The sequence below is a fragment of the Protopterus annectens genome, chromosome 8.part0 (genome assembly GCF_019279795.1).
Source record: "Protopterus annectens isolate FY-2018-M chromosome 8.part0, PAN1.0, whole genome shotgun sequence".
Classification (NCBI taxonomy): Eukaryota; Metazoa; Chordata; order Ceratodontiformes; family Protopteridae; genus Protopterus; species Protopterus annectens.
The window spans coordinates 1,255,639,395-1,255,655,037 of record NC_056741.1 but is presented as its reverse complement, the minus strand read 5'-3'; the positions used below and the strand labels follow the sequence as shown (position 1 = coordinate 1,255,655,037).

Here is a 15,643-nt window from a genome sequence, read left to right as displayed (position 1 = left end):
ACTCATCGGAGGAAGCCTTGGGGGCAGACCACACCCCCCCCGATTCTGAGCATTTCCATGATGTCTCCAAAGGAGACATCCTCGGGGGGTGACCTTGGGGAGCCTTCCCCTTTATCCAAGTCCGTATCTTCGGTGAGGGGGACTCAGGGGAGTCCACGTGCCTCCTATTGCACTTCGACTTGAGAGGAACCTCCTTGGGGGGGGCTGTCTGAGGAGTCCTCACCAGCAATATCCTGTTCCAATGGAACACCTAGAGGCGCTGAAGCAGGCTGCCCCGAAGGCCGGGTGAGGGGAGCCAGGACCAGCTGAGAGGGAGTGCAGGGGGGAGCCGAAGCCAGGATCGGAGGCCTGGATGCACTCAACAGTACCCTCTCCACCACCGCGAAAGCAGAGGGGGAGCCGCTCTCTGACGGATCCAAGATCCGACTCCCACTCGGATCCGAGGCGGGGATCGGACCCGAAGCCGAGACTATCGGATCTGAAGGACCCGCGTGCTCCGACCAGGACGGGGCCGAAAGCACACCGAGTCCCTCGGATCTGAAGCTCGGCCCACGGCTCCGAGAGGTCGGATCCGACAAACTCGAGGGAATGGTCGGAGCCGAAGTGCCTAGCACTGTCAGCTCCGACCCACCCCCGGATCCAACGCGACTCGGCTCCGACAGCTCTGAACCCAGAAGGTGGGTCGGAGAAGGAGCGATAGGAGCAAAGAAGGGGGTCGAGCTCCCCCCCGGAGGGGGGGGGGGCAAGAGCACTCACATTTGCATCTGGGCCTGGATGAACCTCCTCATCATCCGGTCCATGTCCGCATCTGACATACTGAAGGTGGACCTCGAGGAGGCCACCGAGGCAGGCCTGGAGTGCCACCTCGATGACCTCGACGGGGACCGGGTCACCTCCTCCTCGGGTCCCAGTGAGAAGCAAGGGGATCGGATCCGAGGAGGAGGCGAACCAGAAACCCTGGAGGGAGAAGCCCGTTTGGCAGGCGGGGCCGAGGAGGAGTCCTCGGCCCGCCGCTTAAGGTGCTTCTCCCTCCGCTTTTCTTTCCTAGCCTCCCTCTCCTCCGAAGCCACAGTGGGAGGTTGAGTCCCGGAGGGAGGGGGCAGGAGTGGCCGCTACCGAGGACTGGGTAGCGGTCACCGAAGTACCGGAGGCCGGAGCCGGGTCTGGGGGCAAAAGGCCCGCCAGAACCAGCTTCGACCTCCGATCCTTAAGTGCCCTGGGGTTGAACGCAGCGCAAATCGCGCAACCCGAGGAGAGGTGTTCAACCCCAAGTCACCTAATGCACCGAGTGTGGCCATCAGCCGGTGAAAGCTTGTGACCACACTCTGTGCATTTAAAAAAAAATGGCTTTAGGGGCCTCCGACATCACTAAAAGGAAACACACCCGCTAGGCCCCTACACACTACACACACACACACACACACACTGCGACCAGCGAGGGCAGGGAGGAGAAATAAAAGATAAAAAATTAAGCTAATTTAAGCTAAAAAGAGTGAAATTAGCGGTAAGGGAAACCTAAACACACACACAGACACTTGCTCAAAAAGAGTATAAGAAAAAAAGTGAAAACTTTCTTTTCTCACAAAATCTGACCAAGAGCTCTGGAATCTAGCTGTTGCTTGAAGAGCGGCAAACTAGATCTGGGGTCAGTCAGGGTTGGCAGGGGATTATGGGTAAAGGGAGGAGCTAGCAGCTCGGATCTATGCTGTGAAAGAAGTTGCCGGCTCGGATCCGAGATCGGATCCGTATCCCGAAGGTTGCTGACAAATGAAGTTCCTACTTCAGATCATTGGTTTTACTGTTGTATAAGAAATGTGTATTGGGTTGTTTTAATGTCTGAAGAAGCGTTCAGTGAGAGAACGTGAAAGCTCTAACTTTTGTTCTATTAAACATTTTACTGCCTCAGCCGTGGTGTTATCCCTGGATTTTTTTTTCATTTTTTTGGATTTTTTGTTCCAGTGGAATTTTATCCTCCAGCTGCTACTAATTCTTATGATTATTCAGGTGTCACAGCATTTATATGAGGGTCTCACTGGGAAGCTTCAGGCTTCAACTTTTAAGCTTCCTTCTCAGCTGCTGAAGGAGATCTGACTAGGAATACTTGGAAGCCATCTTACCCCACATACAAGCTCCTCCAGTCTGTGGTTTTCTAAGCATAATCTGAGGGAAGATAAGCAACTCCTTAAAGTTTTAGGCACAAATGATTGACAAATAGGGCACTCTTTATGGTTGTGACTGTGCCCTAAGCAGAATAAATTTTAGTGCGACTATCTTTACAAGGTTTCCATCTCCCACAGTCCCATTTACCCTTCCTAGGTGACTAAAAAAAAAAAAACAAAACAAATATTTAGTCAAAAAATGAAAAGAGGAAGTTTCCTTAACAAGGATACTTATCTGAACACTCGCAAGCGAAACTGACACAGACTGTATGTCTGACAAACCAAAGCAAAAGAGAAGTTTCACTGTTCCAGTTGGCAGCAAAAATGTTCTGAGGATTCTCATACCCAGTAAGTCCTTTATATACTACTTTGCAATTTCTCACTTGGGACATATTTTGGACATATAATGTGAGAAGGATGAGCCCAAACTTTGGTATACTGGCCATATACATGGCATCCTTGGCAGGATACTCCAATAGTGATCAATGAAGGACATCACAAATCAGAATGGAATGAAAAATAAGTATATATGCCTTCGCCATTATGTAAATATGCTTACTGAAAGCACTGTGCATCTTCCTTCTTGATATCATTTGTTCTGTAATTCTCAACGTTCTCCGTTTTCCAACATAAAGGTCTTCAAACTTACTAGGGTTTACATTTGATCAATTATCTACGTCTTTCAACATTTTTTTTGGCAATGAATATTTATGCTTATGATTACATTTGTTATCTTTAAAGTTGCTACCCAACATTCTGTACATATTTAAAATGTTTTAATTACTCAGTCATGCTACATGCTCATTATCAGCATAGGTTCATGGGCCATACTGAGGCTAAGAAAGGTCCTGAATGCTGATGCCTAATTTACAAAGTCAATAAATACATAAATAAATTATTATATAAAATGAGTACTTGTTCACCATGACAGCAAAAACAAAAAGGTCATACAAACTGCACAAAAGCAATGTTAAAAGTATATAGATAACATTTTCACCAGTTAAGTTATAAGAAAATGTGCTGCACAAACCACTGTACATTACTTTTAACGCAAATACATCTTTTTACCTTGTGTATCTGGAGCTGCTGACAGCTTCTGTTCAAGTACTTTCAAAGCACTTTCTTTGAACTGCAGATGGCTGCTTAACAAAATCTTCTGAAGCTTTTTATCAGCCACATGGTACATAATCTGTTCTGGGGCCTAAGTGAAGTAGAGGTACAGACAAAAAATATCAAAGTAAAATGCAAGCAGAAAAGACTCCTGTGTGCTGTTATTCTGCTTTGGTAAAAAAAAAAAAAATCAATTAATCAATCAACAAATAAATCATAATAAAACAAAAATTATGTATTCACCACAATGATAAATCAGTGTTGTGCGTTTCCGTCCTTCCTCAATGTATGGGCCTTGGATCTGACCTCAGATGTGGGCATGGACATCCTCAAGCATTAGAACTGGTGTTCAGGCTCCTCGCCCTACTCATAATTCCTTGTGCAAGGAATGGGCTACCATAGATCAAGTTTGCCTGCTAATAAAAAAAGGGAATTTTAAAAATATTAAGGTATCAGTATATCAATAACCTAGGTAACCTTAGCACTACACGACAAATAAGGAGAATGAAAAAGAGAAACACGACCTTCAGGAGTCAAGGCCAGCAAGAACCATCTCAGAATGGGAATATTATAACAGTACATACAGATGGGTGGTGGTGGTGGTAGTATTTGAAGAACGGAAACAGACCAATCTATCATTACAGTGAATACACAACTTTCATGTCTGCCGCTGTTTTTTCCATTCATTCCTCAACATATGGGACAGAGTTCACAACTACTTTTTTACTCGGAAGGTCGTACATGAGAATATTCCTGAGCACAGGCCAACCAAATGAGGATCTACTAATTTGTAGTGTGAAATCAATGTGTGTACCTTGGACCAGGTAGCTGCAGCACATACATCATCAACTGGAATATTAGAGAAGAAAGTTCTAGAGGAAGCCATGAAGTTAAGTTTGAATTTTTTTAGGGAGCTTTTACTATTTCCACTGTTTTTAGATGTACCTATAGATGTTTACTAATAAAGTGTTTTACTTGGTGGTTGGCCCTTTAATTCCCACATATTGCATCAAGATATCATGTATTTAAGTTAACTCATTTGTGAGCATAGTTTGTTCTGAAGAAGTCCAAATTCACATTAAATTGGATGAAAGCACTTAACACCTTATATTACTGTGCTTGGGTTACAACATTAAAGTTTTTTTATTTTTTTCACATGTACTAACTTTGGTGGATTTGTTGAAGGCATTTTATTTTGGAAGCGTACTTCGGTGGATTTGGTATGGCTCACTTTGTGGTTCTTCTGCATTTTTAAACTTGTCACCTGGTTTCCTCGGTGAGGCACAACTTCCTTAGGCTTTCCCCTGTCCACACATATTAGTTTGTTTACAAGTTTTCAATCAGTGCAGATTCTACCCTTGTTTGGATGTTTTATCTTTTTTTTTGTTTTGTTTATAAGGAAATTTTTATAAGGAAAGATAAACTGGGGAGAAAACAGTTGCAAAGGATGTGAGGAGGTGAAAGAAAGAGATAGGTACTTATCTAGTGGGGAAAAAATTAACACTAACTACTCCTGAGCACTAAATACCCATAGAGTGCTAATGGCGGCAAAAAAGATCTGAGCTAGCTTATTCCTTGCATAAGGGATTATGGGTAGGGGGAGGTGCCTAAGCACCAGATCCAAAGCTTAAGGATGGCCAAGGTCAGATCAAGGACCCATACTTTGAGGAACGGACAGAAAAGACAACATCAGATCCAAGGATGAAATATACAATTAAGAACCAAGCATTAAAAATACAATATTCACAAATATGAAAGTTATGTACTTGCCATAATGATAGATCAATGTTGTCTGAATCTGTCTGGTTCAACCTGTGAGTTATCAGATCAACTCTGTTCTGAGACCAGCCATTTCCAAAAAACTTCAGCTCCCTGAGTGCCTCCTCCTTTACCCATAACACCTAGCTCTATAAAAAATTACCTCAGATCGAGATTTCCTCTTGTAACATCTTCCCACTGCTAATTCTGAAAAAAATATGACACCAAGGATCCCCAAAGAATGAAAAGAAGAAGCCTCCATGACTCAGTTATCTACGTATTGAGAGAAACACAACACAGGAGGGGGGCAGGTGGGAGGGATGGTTGGACCGGATGGAAACGGACAATACAGATCTAGTATTACAGTAAGTACATAACTTTCATTCAGATGTTGTCTTTTTTATCTGGGTTCAACCTGTAAAACAAGAGTTCCCAGCCACATTACACCCTAGGGAGGTCCTACAATACTGTGGAACCAAATGAGGACCAAGACCTTGAGTCAATACCAGGCTTGTAGTGAGACACAAAGGTATATGGACCCACCCAAGTAGCAGCAGCACAAATATCATCCACAGCATATCATCTTAGATGAAGTGGACTTAGACACTGACTTTCCCAACAATGCCTTTGAAAAAGAGACAAACAACTGATTAGACTTTCTGAAAAACTTGGCTCTATCCAAACAAAATCTTTGTTGCCCATGAACAGACAATGAAGCAAATATTCTCCTTTGTTTGAAAAATCCAGGGCAAACACTGGTAATTGAATCTTCTGATTTAAACCGTTTTTCAGATGCCACATTAGGCAGAAAAACAGTGTCTGTTCTGAGATAGCCTGTCTATATAAAAAAACAATATGGAGGCACTGAGGATAAAGCCTGCAGCTCTATTACATATCTGGCTAAAGTAACAGCTACAAGGAAGAGAGCCTTCCAAGACAGCAACTTTAGAGAAACCATTGCTGAAGGCTCAAAAGGTCGTCCTGAAAGCACATGAAGCATAAAAAGCAAATCTCACACAGAGTGCCCTGAACAGGGGGCTGCAATAAAAAGGTTGCTCTGAGAAAAGCCTTTGAAATCTTTAATGCTGTTACAGAATTATTGCCTGTGGAAATGTGAAAGTTAGAAACAGCTGCTAATTGCACTTTAACAGCGGAATAACTAGATCCCAATTGAAGTAAGTCAGTAAAAAAAAAATCAAAATAGTATCCAAAGGCACTAAAAAGAGGTTCAAGCCTTTAGAAGACCAAAAGTAAAATGTCTCCACTTGCTAGCATTGACTTTGTGAATAGATAACTTTGGAGAAGAGGACAAAATTCAGACCTCTCCAAGAGCTTGGGATATCTGGCCATCAGAAGGATTGGAGAAACCCAAGCCATTAACCTAAGCGTTTGGAGGTGGGACAGGGGGGTACAAGCCCGCTGGATAAGAAATCAGATCCGGAATGGGATCTAAGACCCAAGGACAGTAACTCAGAAGAGGCCATAGAAAGGGGAACCGCACTTCAGGCCAAAAAGTGGTAATGAGAATCAAAGTCGCTCTGCAACAGGCAGCCTTCTGGAGGAACTTTATTACAAAAGGAGTGTGAGGATATGCATACAGCAGGCTCAGTGGCCAAGCATACAGGAGAGACTCTGGCTAACTGTTCCTGTGGAGGAACTAAGGCTGCACTTGGTGTTGGATGGGGAAGCAAAAAGATCACAACAGGGAGTGCCCCAGTGCAGAAAAATCCAAGCAGCTACACTTTGATTTAGGGATCACTAGCAAGGAAAGAATATTCCTGCTCAGTCTGTCTTTTAAAATGTTGGATTTCCCTGGGATATGTTTTATTATCAGAAACCATTGAGACAAAATTGCCCACTGCCAAACTCTCATGGCCTCCTGCCAAAAAGGATATTATCAGGTTCCTCCCAGCTTGCTCAGATACCAGACAACCAACATATTACCTCGCTGCACTGAAAACACACCCTTGGGGAGAAAGTCCTGCAATGCAAGGAGGACTGTCCTCATCTCTAAGACACTGATGTGAAGACTGACCTCTATTGCAGACCAAAATCCCTTGAACTACCTTCCTTCAAAATGAACCCCCTAACCCAAGGAAGGAAGGTGTCTATTATGACCATACCCTGTGGGGAGTAGAACAAACAGTCTTCCAGCCAACACCAGCAGAGACTCCAACCACCACCTGATTTGATTTTGACAAACCTCTGTCAATATAATGGGAAACTCCACAGGGTGAGTCAAGTAAGATCATTGCATTACTAGTGTCCACTGTATTATCCTCATGTGGTACCTTGCCAAAGGAATTAAGCAGATTGCTGCAGTCATGTACCCTAAGAGTTTAAGGACCAAGGAAGAGAGAGGTTTCCTGTAAGATAGTAAGGCAATGATGTGAGAATGAAGGGCAGATGGGAGTTTTGCAATCTAAGATGATGTGTTAAACTGGCAGCCTGTGAACTCCAAAGTCTGAACTGGCTAAAGGCTGGACTTCTGATAGCTTACGGTGATTCCCAAAGAAAGGCACAACTGGAGTAAAGAGTCCAAGGCCCTGACCAGCAACGCCCTTGTGGAGGCAGTTAGAAGCCTATCGTCCAGGTAAGGGAAGAACTGGAAACCTTGCAACCAGAGCCAGGTTATCACAACTGCCATGCACTTGATGAATACCCAGGTGGATGGTGGCAAGTCCAAAGGGCAGTGCTCTGAACTGATAACTGGCTCCCAGGCCGAAGCGCAGATACCTCCTGGAGTGCCTTGCTATATTTACATGATGGCAGGTGTTCTTGAAGTCAACTGAGCACATCCAGTAGTCCTTCCTCAAGAGAGAGGGGTAGAATGGTCTGCAAAGTAACCATCTGGAACTTGGTATGCTTCACAAAGTGATTCAATTTGTTGAAATCCAAAACTGGACTGAGGTTCACATTCTTCAGTGAGACCATAAAGAAGCTAGAATAGACACCAGATCCACGTTGGACTAGTGGGACCTCTGGGATGACTTGATTTACTAACCACTTTTGCATCCCTTCTCTGACGTGGTGGCACTTCTGTAAGGTGCTTGGCATTTTGTATTGGCAGAAAAAACAGAATTTGTAGCCTCTGGATACGACTCTCACCACCCATCCGTCTGAGGTGACGGCTTCCCAAGCTTCTGAGTGCACTGCAAAGCGACCTTGACTGCCTCCAGAGCAGGACAGTTGGGCAACTTCTCAGGGATGGCAGAAGGGCCTCCCAAGAAAGAGACCATGGAAGCCCTGGTACTGCGGACCACCTTGCCACATTGGCAGTGCCCATTCTGGTTATACCCGCCACAGGGGGGATCTTTCAACACGTGCATCTTGAAGAGACTGCTGTGCTTTTTTAAACAGATATCCCTTCTTCTGATTCCTCGAGAAGTTCCACTGGGGGGAGCGGGGTAGCAAAACACAATCTGACTACAAATTATGTCTTTCTATCTTGTTAGCTCCTGGACAAAGTGTCTTTACTCTTAGGCCAAAAAGGTGAACAGCCATCATAGGGGGTGTTAATAAAGGATGCAATGCAGCAGTACGCAAAGTCAGGCAATCTCATTCAAGTGTGATGGCTAGGATGCGTCATCAGCTGCCATGAAACAGACTGATGGACACATTATCAATAGACTGCAAGGTGGACAACTGTGTCTCCAGAGTCTTTGGAAACTCTGGTGTCTGTTGTGTCTTAACCACTCCTAACACTTCAGACACAAAGTCTCACTGACGTCTTGTCAAATGAGCCAGGTAGTTTGACACACGGACCAAAAGTTGCTCACAAGTAAGAGTGCTTCCCTAATTGGTCTAATTCTCTAGACTCCCTGTTAGAAGGGTGAACTGATGAACACTCTTCTGAGATGTCCTTCTTGGTGGCTGCCTTCACCACAACAGCATCAATGGCAGAACCCTTACTCCAATGATGTCAATCCTTGGGAGTGGACAAGATCTTATCATGTTTTTTTAAAATTGGTTCCACTGTATTGGGCTCCCTCCAGGCCTCCTGAGACACTAAGTCAATAGGTGCATCTGAGTAAGAAGCACCAAGGAAGTGGATGGGACAACCCAGAAGGCTACCAGAAATACTGACTCCTCCTCAGATGGGGCTTCAGCCGTCCAACCCCTGCGCTGGTGAAGCAACTCCACAAGGTTGCCAAAGAGGCATCTTTGTGGGGGGGGGGGCATATTTTTGCAGACCCCTCTCCTTTTTCGAAGTCGGTATCCTCTCGAAGTTGAAAGGAAAAAAAAAAGAGCTTTTGTACCATAAACTACCATGCATGAAGAGTTTCAGCATTTTAGCTGTGACCACAAATACATTAACTTTTATTTCTGAATGCCAGCACTGCACTTTCACACCATCGGCATCTGTTGCTTGTGCCTCCCTAGACCTTGTGCCGAACGCAACCACGGCCTTCGCATCACCCTAGCTATGCCTCTGGTCATACAATACCTTATTTAAAATTTTTGTAACGTAGCTTTTCTCCAAAGGCCTCTCCTTTAAATGGGGCATACCCACTAATAATTTCACAGTGATCACATGCATTGAAATAAAATAAACAGAATTTCATAGTTAAGTACATTAAAATAAAGTAAGCACATAAATAAACATGATCTGAAAAAGTTCTTTGTGTATGAATAAAGAACGAAAGTGTCTATTTTAAGAACAGGTTGTGGTGATGCCCTAAATTTGCTGAATAGAACATGCTTCTAGTAAACATAGTAAATCTTTCTAAAGGCCTACCTGATGTTATCAAGGAGTGGTGAAATGGTATTGGCCAACCAATGATGATAGTATTAGCATGTCTGATGCTAGAATGTAGGATAAGCAAGATACAATCCAACACAACAGGATATAAACAGCTGATCAGGCTTCCTAAACTTGTGCAATCTACTCAGGTAGCAAGCACAAGTGACCATGCCTAGGGTGTGAAGGGCTCACTCCCTCCCTCAATCCCCTGGGTTTTCTGCCACAACAAAGAACACTTGAAGATTAAAGACCTACATCAGAGAAACCTTTGAAACTATATTTAGGGGGGGGGTCTTCCTGGAAGAGATATATCTTTGGTGAAAAACAGATATCCCTAACAACTAAGGGCCTGAAGCTCTGAACTGCAAAGTGAAGACAGAAAATTACGTTTAAAGCAATGAAGATCAATGTCACTAAGGTAGCAGGGTCAAACCACATATGGAAAATCTATCTACTATCATGAAGTTCTGATCTCACTGGGCATTGCGAGGATGACGGAGATGCAGAACTCCATTAAGGTAGCTCTTTTTTTATGATTTTAAGTTAAGATTTTTCATTTATTTGTCATCTGTTTTCTAACACCTTTATTAAATTCTCACATTTTAAACAATGACTGAGGTATACACACTTAAATAGGAAAATATCACAGTAACTTTTTCATTATTTTCAAGCATCACACATGCATGTTTTCTTTCAAACAGTTATCATTCACTCCAACATTAGATAAATTGCTCATTTCCTGGCTTACCTTAAAACAAACTCCTCCTGAACATTATTTTGTGTATAATGTTCCCACAAATCCCATTTATTTCTATGTACTTTATTTACTTCTTCATTTTTCTAAAGATCACACCTCTATTTCCTTCATCTCCTTTACAGTATTCAGTACTTTCGATTACAGTTTGTTTAGATTTTGATTTCCAGTTTCTACGAACTGCTTTTTTGCCAGGCAACAGCAATAAACTTAGTAAGGTCATACTATTTCTGGGCAATTCAGAACATATAATCTAGCTCAAAATAACCATTTCCTAAATTATAAACACTTGCTCCCCCAACATCTATGACAAAGTACTCTCTGCAGGGAATTTTTAAAATCTACCAACTTGTTGCATTCCCAAAAAAAAAAAAAAAAAAAAAAAAAAAAAAAAAAAAAATGTTCCCAATTACCTCTCCCTTTCCATCACACCAATAGCATTTGCTAACTACCTGAGGGAAAAAATCTCTGAAGTATACTTCCAAGCAAAAATCCTAAATTTTCAGGACTTTGTTGCAAACTTGGGTGCAATACAGATGCCCTCCCATTGTTCCTTTGCATATTATAGTTTCATATGTATGTACTAGGCTATTTTGACCTGTGAGGATCTTAAAAAGCCTAGTCTCATGTTCCCATGGTAGTTTTTAGCCCTTATATTTTGCATACAAGTAACCACAGATGAGTCGCGCAATGATATGTTGCGACACTTAGAAGTTTCAAATGCCTTCTGACACAAAACAACTCATTCCAAGCACAGATAACTTTATTAAGTACAACTCACATAAGCTCTTTTGTCTCTTGACAAAGACTTCAGACTAACTTCCAATATGCAATTGTCTAACTAATGAACTGAATATCGTCTAATGCAAAATGTCATCTTAACGAAACATACTGAAATACTGAACAAAGTTGCATGGTTAAGCACCAGCGGAGCTCTACATTTAAAATACAATTAATCCGTTGTCAGAATGAAAAATATACATATATAAGACCTGTGTGTTAACCCTACAAATACTTCTGATTAAATTATATTTACAGGACTAGTACACACATCTTACTGAGAGACATTAAGAGCAAGTGTCTAAATGTACAGTGATTCTGAAGCTACTTATGCCTCACCATTCACTTCAAATTCAGGCATGCAGAAGCACCATATTATGGTAGCTAGCAATCCCAGAAAAGCACATCTCAGAAGAATGTCTTCCAATTTATGGAGATCCCTAATGACTGCTTCCTGGGGTGTACTCAATAGAATTTGCTTCCAAGAAGTCCTTGAAAAATGCTACCAAGGAGCCAGCCTTCAATGTACATGAAAAATAGACTCTCTTCCTCTTAAGCTTCAGCCACAAATCCTAGACATCACAGTGAAAAAGCTGGGCACATAGAAAAGCCAAAATGGAAGCACTTTATACTGCAAGTGCTGCCTACTCAAAGTGAACTAGAGAATTTTCTTGTGTGATTCCCCAGATACCGAAGCATCAAAAGGCATCCTCATCATGTCCCATGACACCATGCAGACCTCCTGCAGACATAAGAGCATAACCAATGTTTTGGCTGAAATCATGGTGTTCCTTAATGCAGTGAAACTTATCCTCTCCTCTTTGGGATCAAAAAGAGTTTAGCTAACGCCTTAGACCCTCGTCCCTTATTCTAATAGCTTCTATGGTTCTTCAAACAGTACAGTTTGGGAATATCCAAGAACTCTGCTGACAAGCACTGACCAATCAGTGAAGCCCCTTTCTCAGGGAGACTCAAGGTGCTCCAGAATGTAGGCCACATCTAGAAATCACTGGTCTCAATGGTCTTTTTGTGTCTCCAAACCAGGGCAAACTTGAAGAACTACCTCCAATGTGAAATCCCAGATTATTAGAAGTGCTGCGGGACCACAAGAGAGCTGACTACCTGGATGACCATCAGTTGTGGAAGGGCAAATACATTATACAGCTTGGAATGGTCACGCTTAACAGAAGAAGAGGGGAATTTTGTTCCAGGTGCTAACCCTAATGCCCATCAGCCCTTAGTTTCATTCTTTTAGTTCATCACCCACTTGTTCATGATAACATTCCATGAATATAAAGGAAGCTTGTTTCCTTTTTGGAGCTTCCATGCCTAATGGGAGGGGGAATGCATTTTCAGATGGTAACCCCCCCCCCCCCGCTTACCTACCAACCATCAGTCTCATCCTTACATTCCATCACATACTTGAGCTTAGAGTACTTGGTTGCTGTACCTTACATCATTCCATTCTACAATGGAAATTTGCCTTGCCACATTCATAACAGTAGGCATCAGGTGAAGGGCAAGCTCTGACTGGAGAAGGTGGATGTCATCCAAGTATCCAAACAGGGTTTGTGGTCTTATTCAGAGTCTATGAAGTCTCCTGAAGTGGCTTGACATGCAGAAATCACACAGTTACTCTTTGTGTACAGTACACACATCCATACAAGGACTGAAAAGTAGCTACTGTGCAAACACAGCTTGATGAGTGCAGAGTTTTTGACTTGTACAGCTGCATACTAAATCACCTGGCCCCACAGGGTACCAGTTATGTGACAGATAGGGGCTACCCTTCCTCCCCTCAAGCTAGGTGACCTGATGTTGGTTACTCTTGTCCTACCCTCTCTCCCACCTCCTCCAGTGTATAGACTGTAATAAGACTTTAGCTGATAGCAATCAGTGCTTTATTCCTCTGTGCCACAAACCCATCATGGAAACCGTGGAAGTGGCAGAAGATGGGTCACAAGGACTTCTACAGTGGCATCCTTATGCTGCCTAAAGTCTGGACACTTAGAACCATGCTCCTGGGCTTCTCCTTGACAGAAGACAGTCTCAGTCACACCATACAACATACACTTACATTCAAGCCTATGGTCCCCAGCCAAACTGTTACAAAAGTTAACATTACAAAAGGACAAAAGAAGGCTCTGCTTAACCTCAAACTTATGGAAGTCCTGAAGTGATCAGTGCCCTTCCTCACCAGATCAGAACTGGTGCAAGAAAGATGACTGGCTGTGAGCTTTAAGTCCTACTATGGCAGAGCCATACTTGTCCAAAGCTTTGCACTTGTCCACAGCAAAGGTAACAAAAATATTCTGATCTTTGAAACTTCTGCCGGACTGAAGAGATCATACAGGAGTCAACACTAGTGCACATAGTGATATATGACCACTCAGGTGGTAGCTTGCAAAAGGCATTAGTCTTTTAGTGGATGCAGATGATGCAGAGTTAGAGTGTCTCAAGCCTGCTCTGAGAGCACTGATAACAGGTAGTGAGGGAAGAATGACCTCCTCAGGCTTCTTCCTTGGAAAATCCAATAGTCACTTCTTGGGTGGCGGTGGGAAAATACAGGTAAAAGTCCAGGCTGCACATCAGATTGACAGTAACTGCAAATAAGGAACAGACTCACTATCCCTGTGTCTCTCCAATACAGTGACCTCAAGGTCTTCTAAAGCTACACAGAATCCTACCAGCTGGCAAACATGTGAACTACAATACGTGCAAGATAGATGGCACGTGAGAATATGAGAGCAAAAGGCAGTGTGGTGTGGAGAAAGACCTGCACTGGGATTGAAGTGTGATTCAGACAGCTTCCTAATACAGAGATTTTGTAATGTACATTTCAAGCTCCCACCAGACAACTGCCTGGCATATTATAGAGCCAGTGTTAAATGACTAGACGGACTCAATTTGGGGGTCTGCTGTCTCATGTGGGTAAGAAATCTGGACCCAGGTGGTCAGCTCAGCTCGAGCTGCTTGACAGTTTGGGTGTGTGGAAGGTGCCCTGAATCTTTGGAAACTGGACATCTGTTATATCCTTGGCAAGATATACCCTAACAAATAAGGCTACTGTAGCAGTGATCAATATGAAGAACATTTACAAGGGTTGACATGACACTGATCTGTCCGTGAGGAGATTCAAGCCTTAGACTGACATTTATGTGCCCAACCTTAAGCTGATTCTGTAACATATGCAAGGAGGTGTTGTACTTTTTTGACTATCACCATTCTCTCCAAAGAGCTCTAGTAGCTTTTTCTACTTTTGATATTTATTTTCATTTCATGGCAAAGAGTTTGCAATAGCACATGCAAGTGAAATTGTTCAGGCCTTAATAAAGAATACAAACTTAATTACAAGTTATCTACTTCATTGCTAAAGCGTTTACACAGAGTACTTCAGGAGTAAATTCACACATGAGAAATTCTCACAGCGAAATAAGATGCAATCCAGTGTACATCCCTCTGAAATATGAGGCCAAATGTCTCGAGCTTATAACAGTACCAATGCTGTAGTATTCCATGATACAGTACTTGTAATGGGTATAGTAATCTTTTCTTCACATGGACACTTGTGATACTTAGGCATGTAAACACAGCACTTTAATGATAAATGCAAGAATCAAGATCTTAACTGTGCGAGTGACAAGCATGCTTATGTAACTGGTATTATGCCATGGTGTGCATCAGCCAAATGCAAAATTGAGCTGGAATGCAAGAATACACTGAAAATAAGCCAAAGTCTGACTAGTAGAGAATAACAACCCAAGGACCTTTCAAGATGGGTCTTTGACAATAGAGGTAAATGTTTTTCATTTTCACTTGAATCATTAAGATAATTCTTATACAGAAATTCTTTATCATGGCTTTGGATTTTCAAGGGTAGGCTGTTCCATACTTAAGTCACTTTACAGTAAAATTACACAAAATGTGTTAAGAATAATGAGAACTGAACCAAAGTGGAACCACTTTAGTCATACCTCATGCAACAAATAAATCATCAAAAAGTGTATATTAAAAATGTAAAGAATAATACACACTAATTTTTGTATATAATGTAGAAACATAAAATATTAATTCTTGATGAGAGTGTGGACTAAATGCAGCAGGACTGAGTATATCCCCAAAAAATTCAATAACTTGACCTTGTATTAATAATACAACCCCATGTAAAAATGGGAAAAAGGGCACTGACAATGACAACAGTTAAAATAATTCTGAATAAAAGAACAAAGTGAAAAAAAAAGAAGTTAAGCACTCACCATAACGTTCCATCTGAGTAGGTAACTTCATTTGTCAGCAAACTGCGAGTATCGGATCCGATCCGGATCAGAGCCTGCAGCT

General features: G+C 42.4%; 1 protein-coding gene across 1 annotated transcript in view; it reads right to left on the bottom strand.

Annotated features, from left to right (window-relative positions):
- Positions 1-15,643, bottom strand: part of HAUS5 (HAUS augmin like complex subunit 5) — a 1,223,310-nt gene that overhangs the window by 182,128 nt on the left and 1,025,539 nt on the right. The window contains exon 19 of the mRNA XM_044080749.1: positions 3,228-3,360. Within this exon, the coding sequence (XP_043936684.1) occupies positions 3,228-3,360 (133 nt within the window). The remainder of the gene's footprint in view (positions 1-3,227; positions 3,361-15,643) is intronic.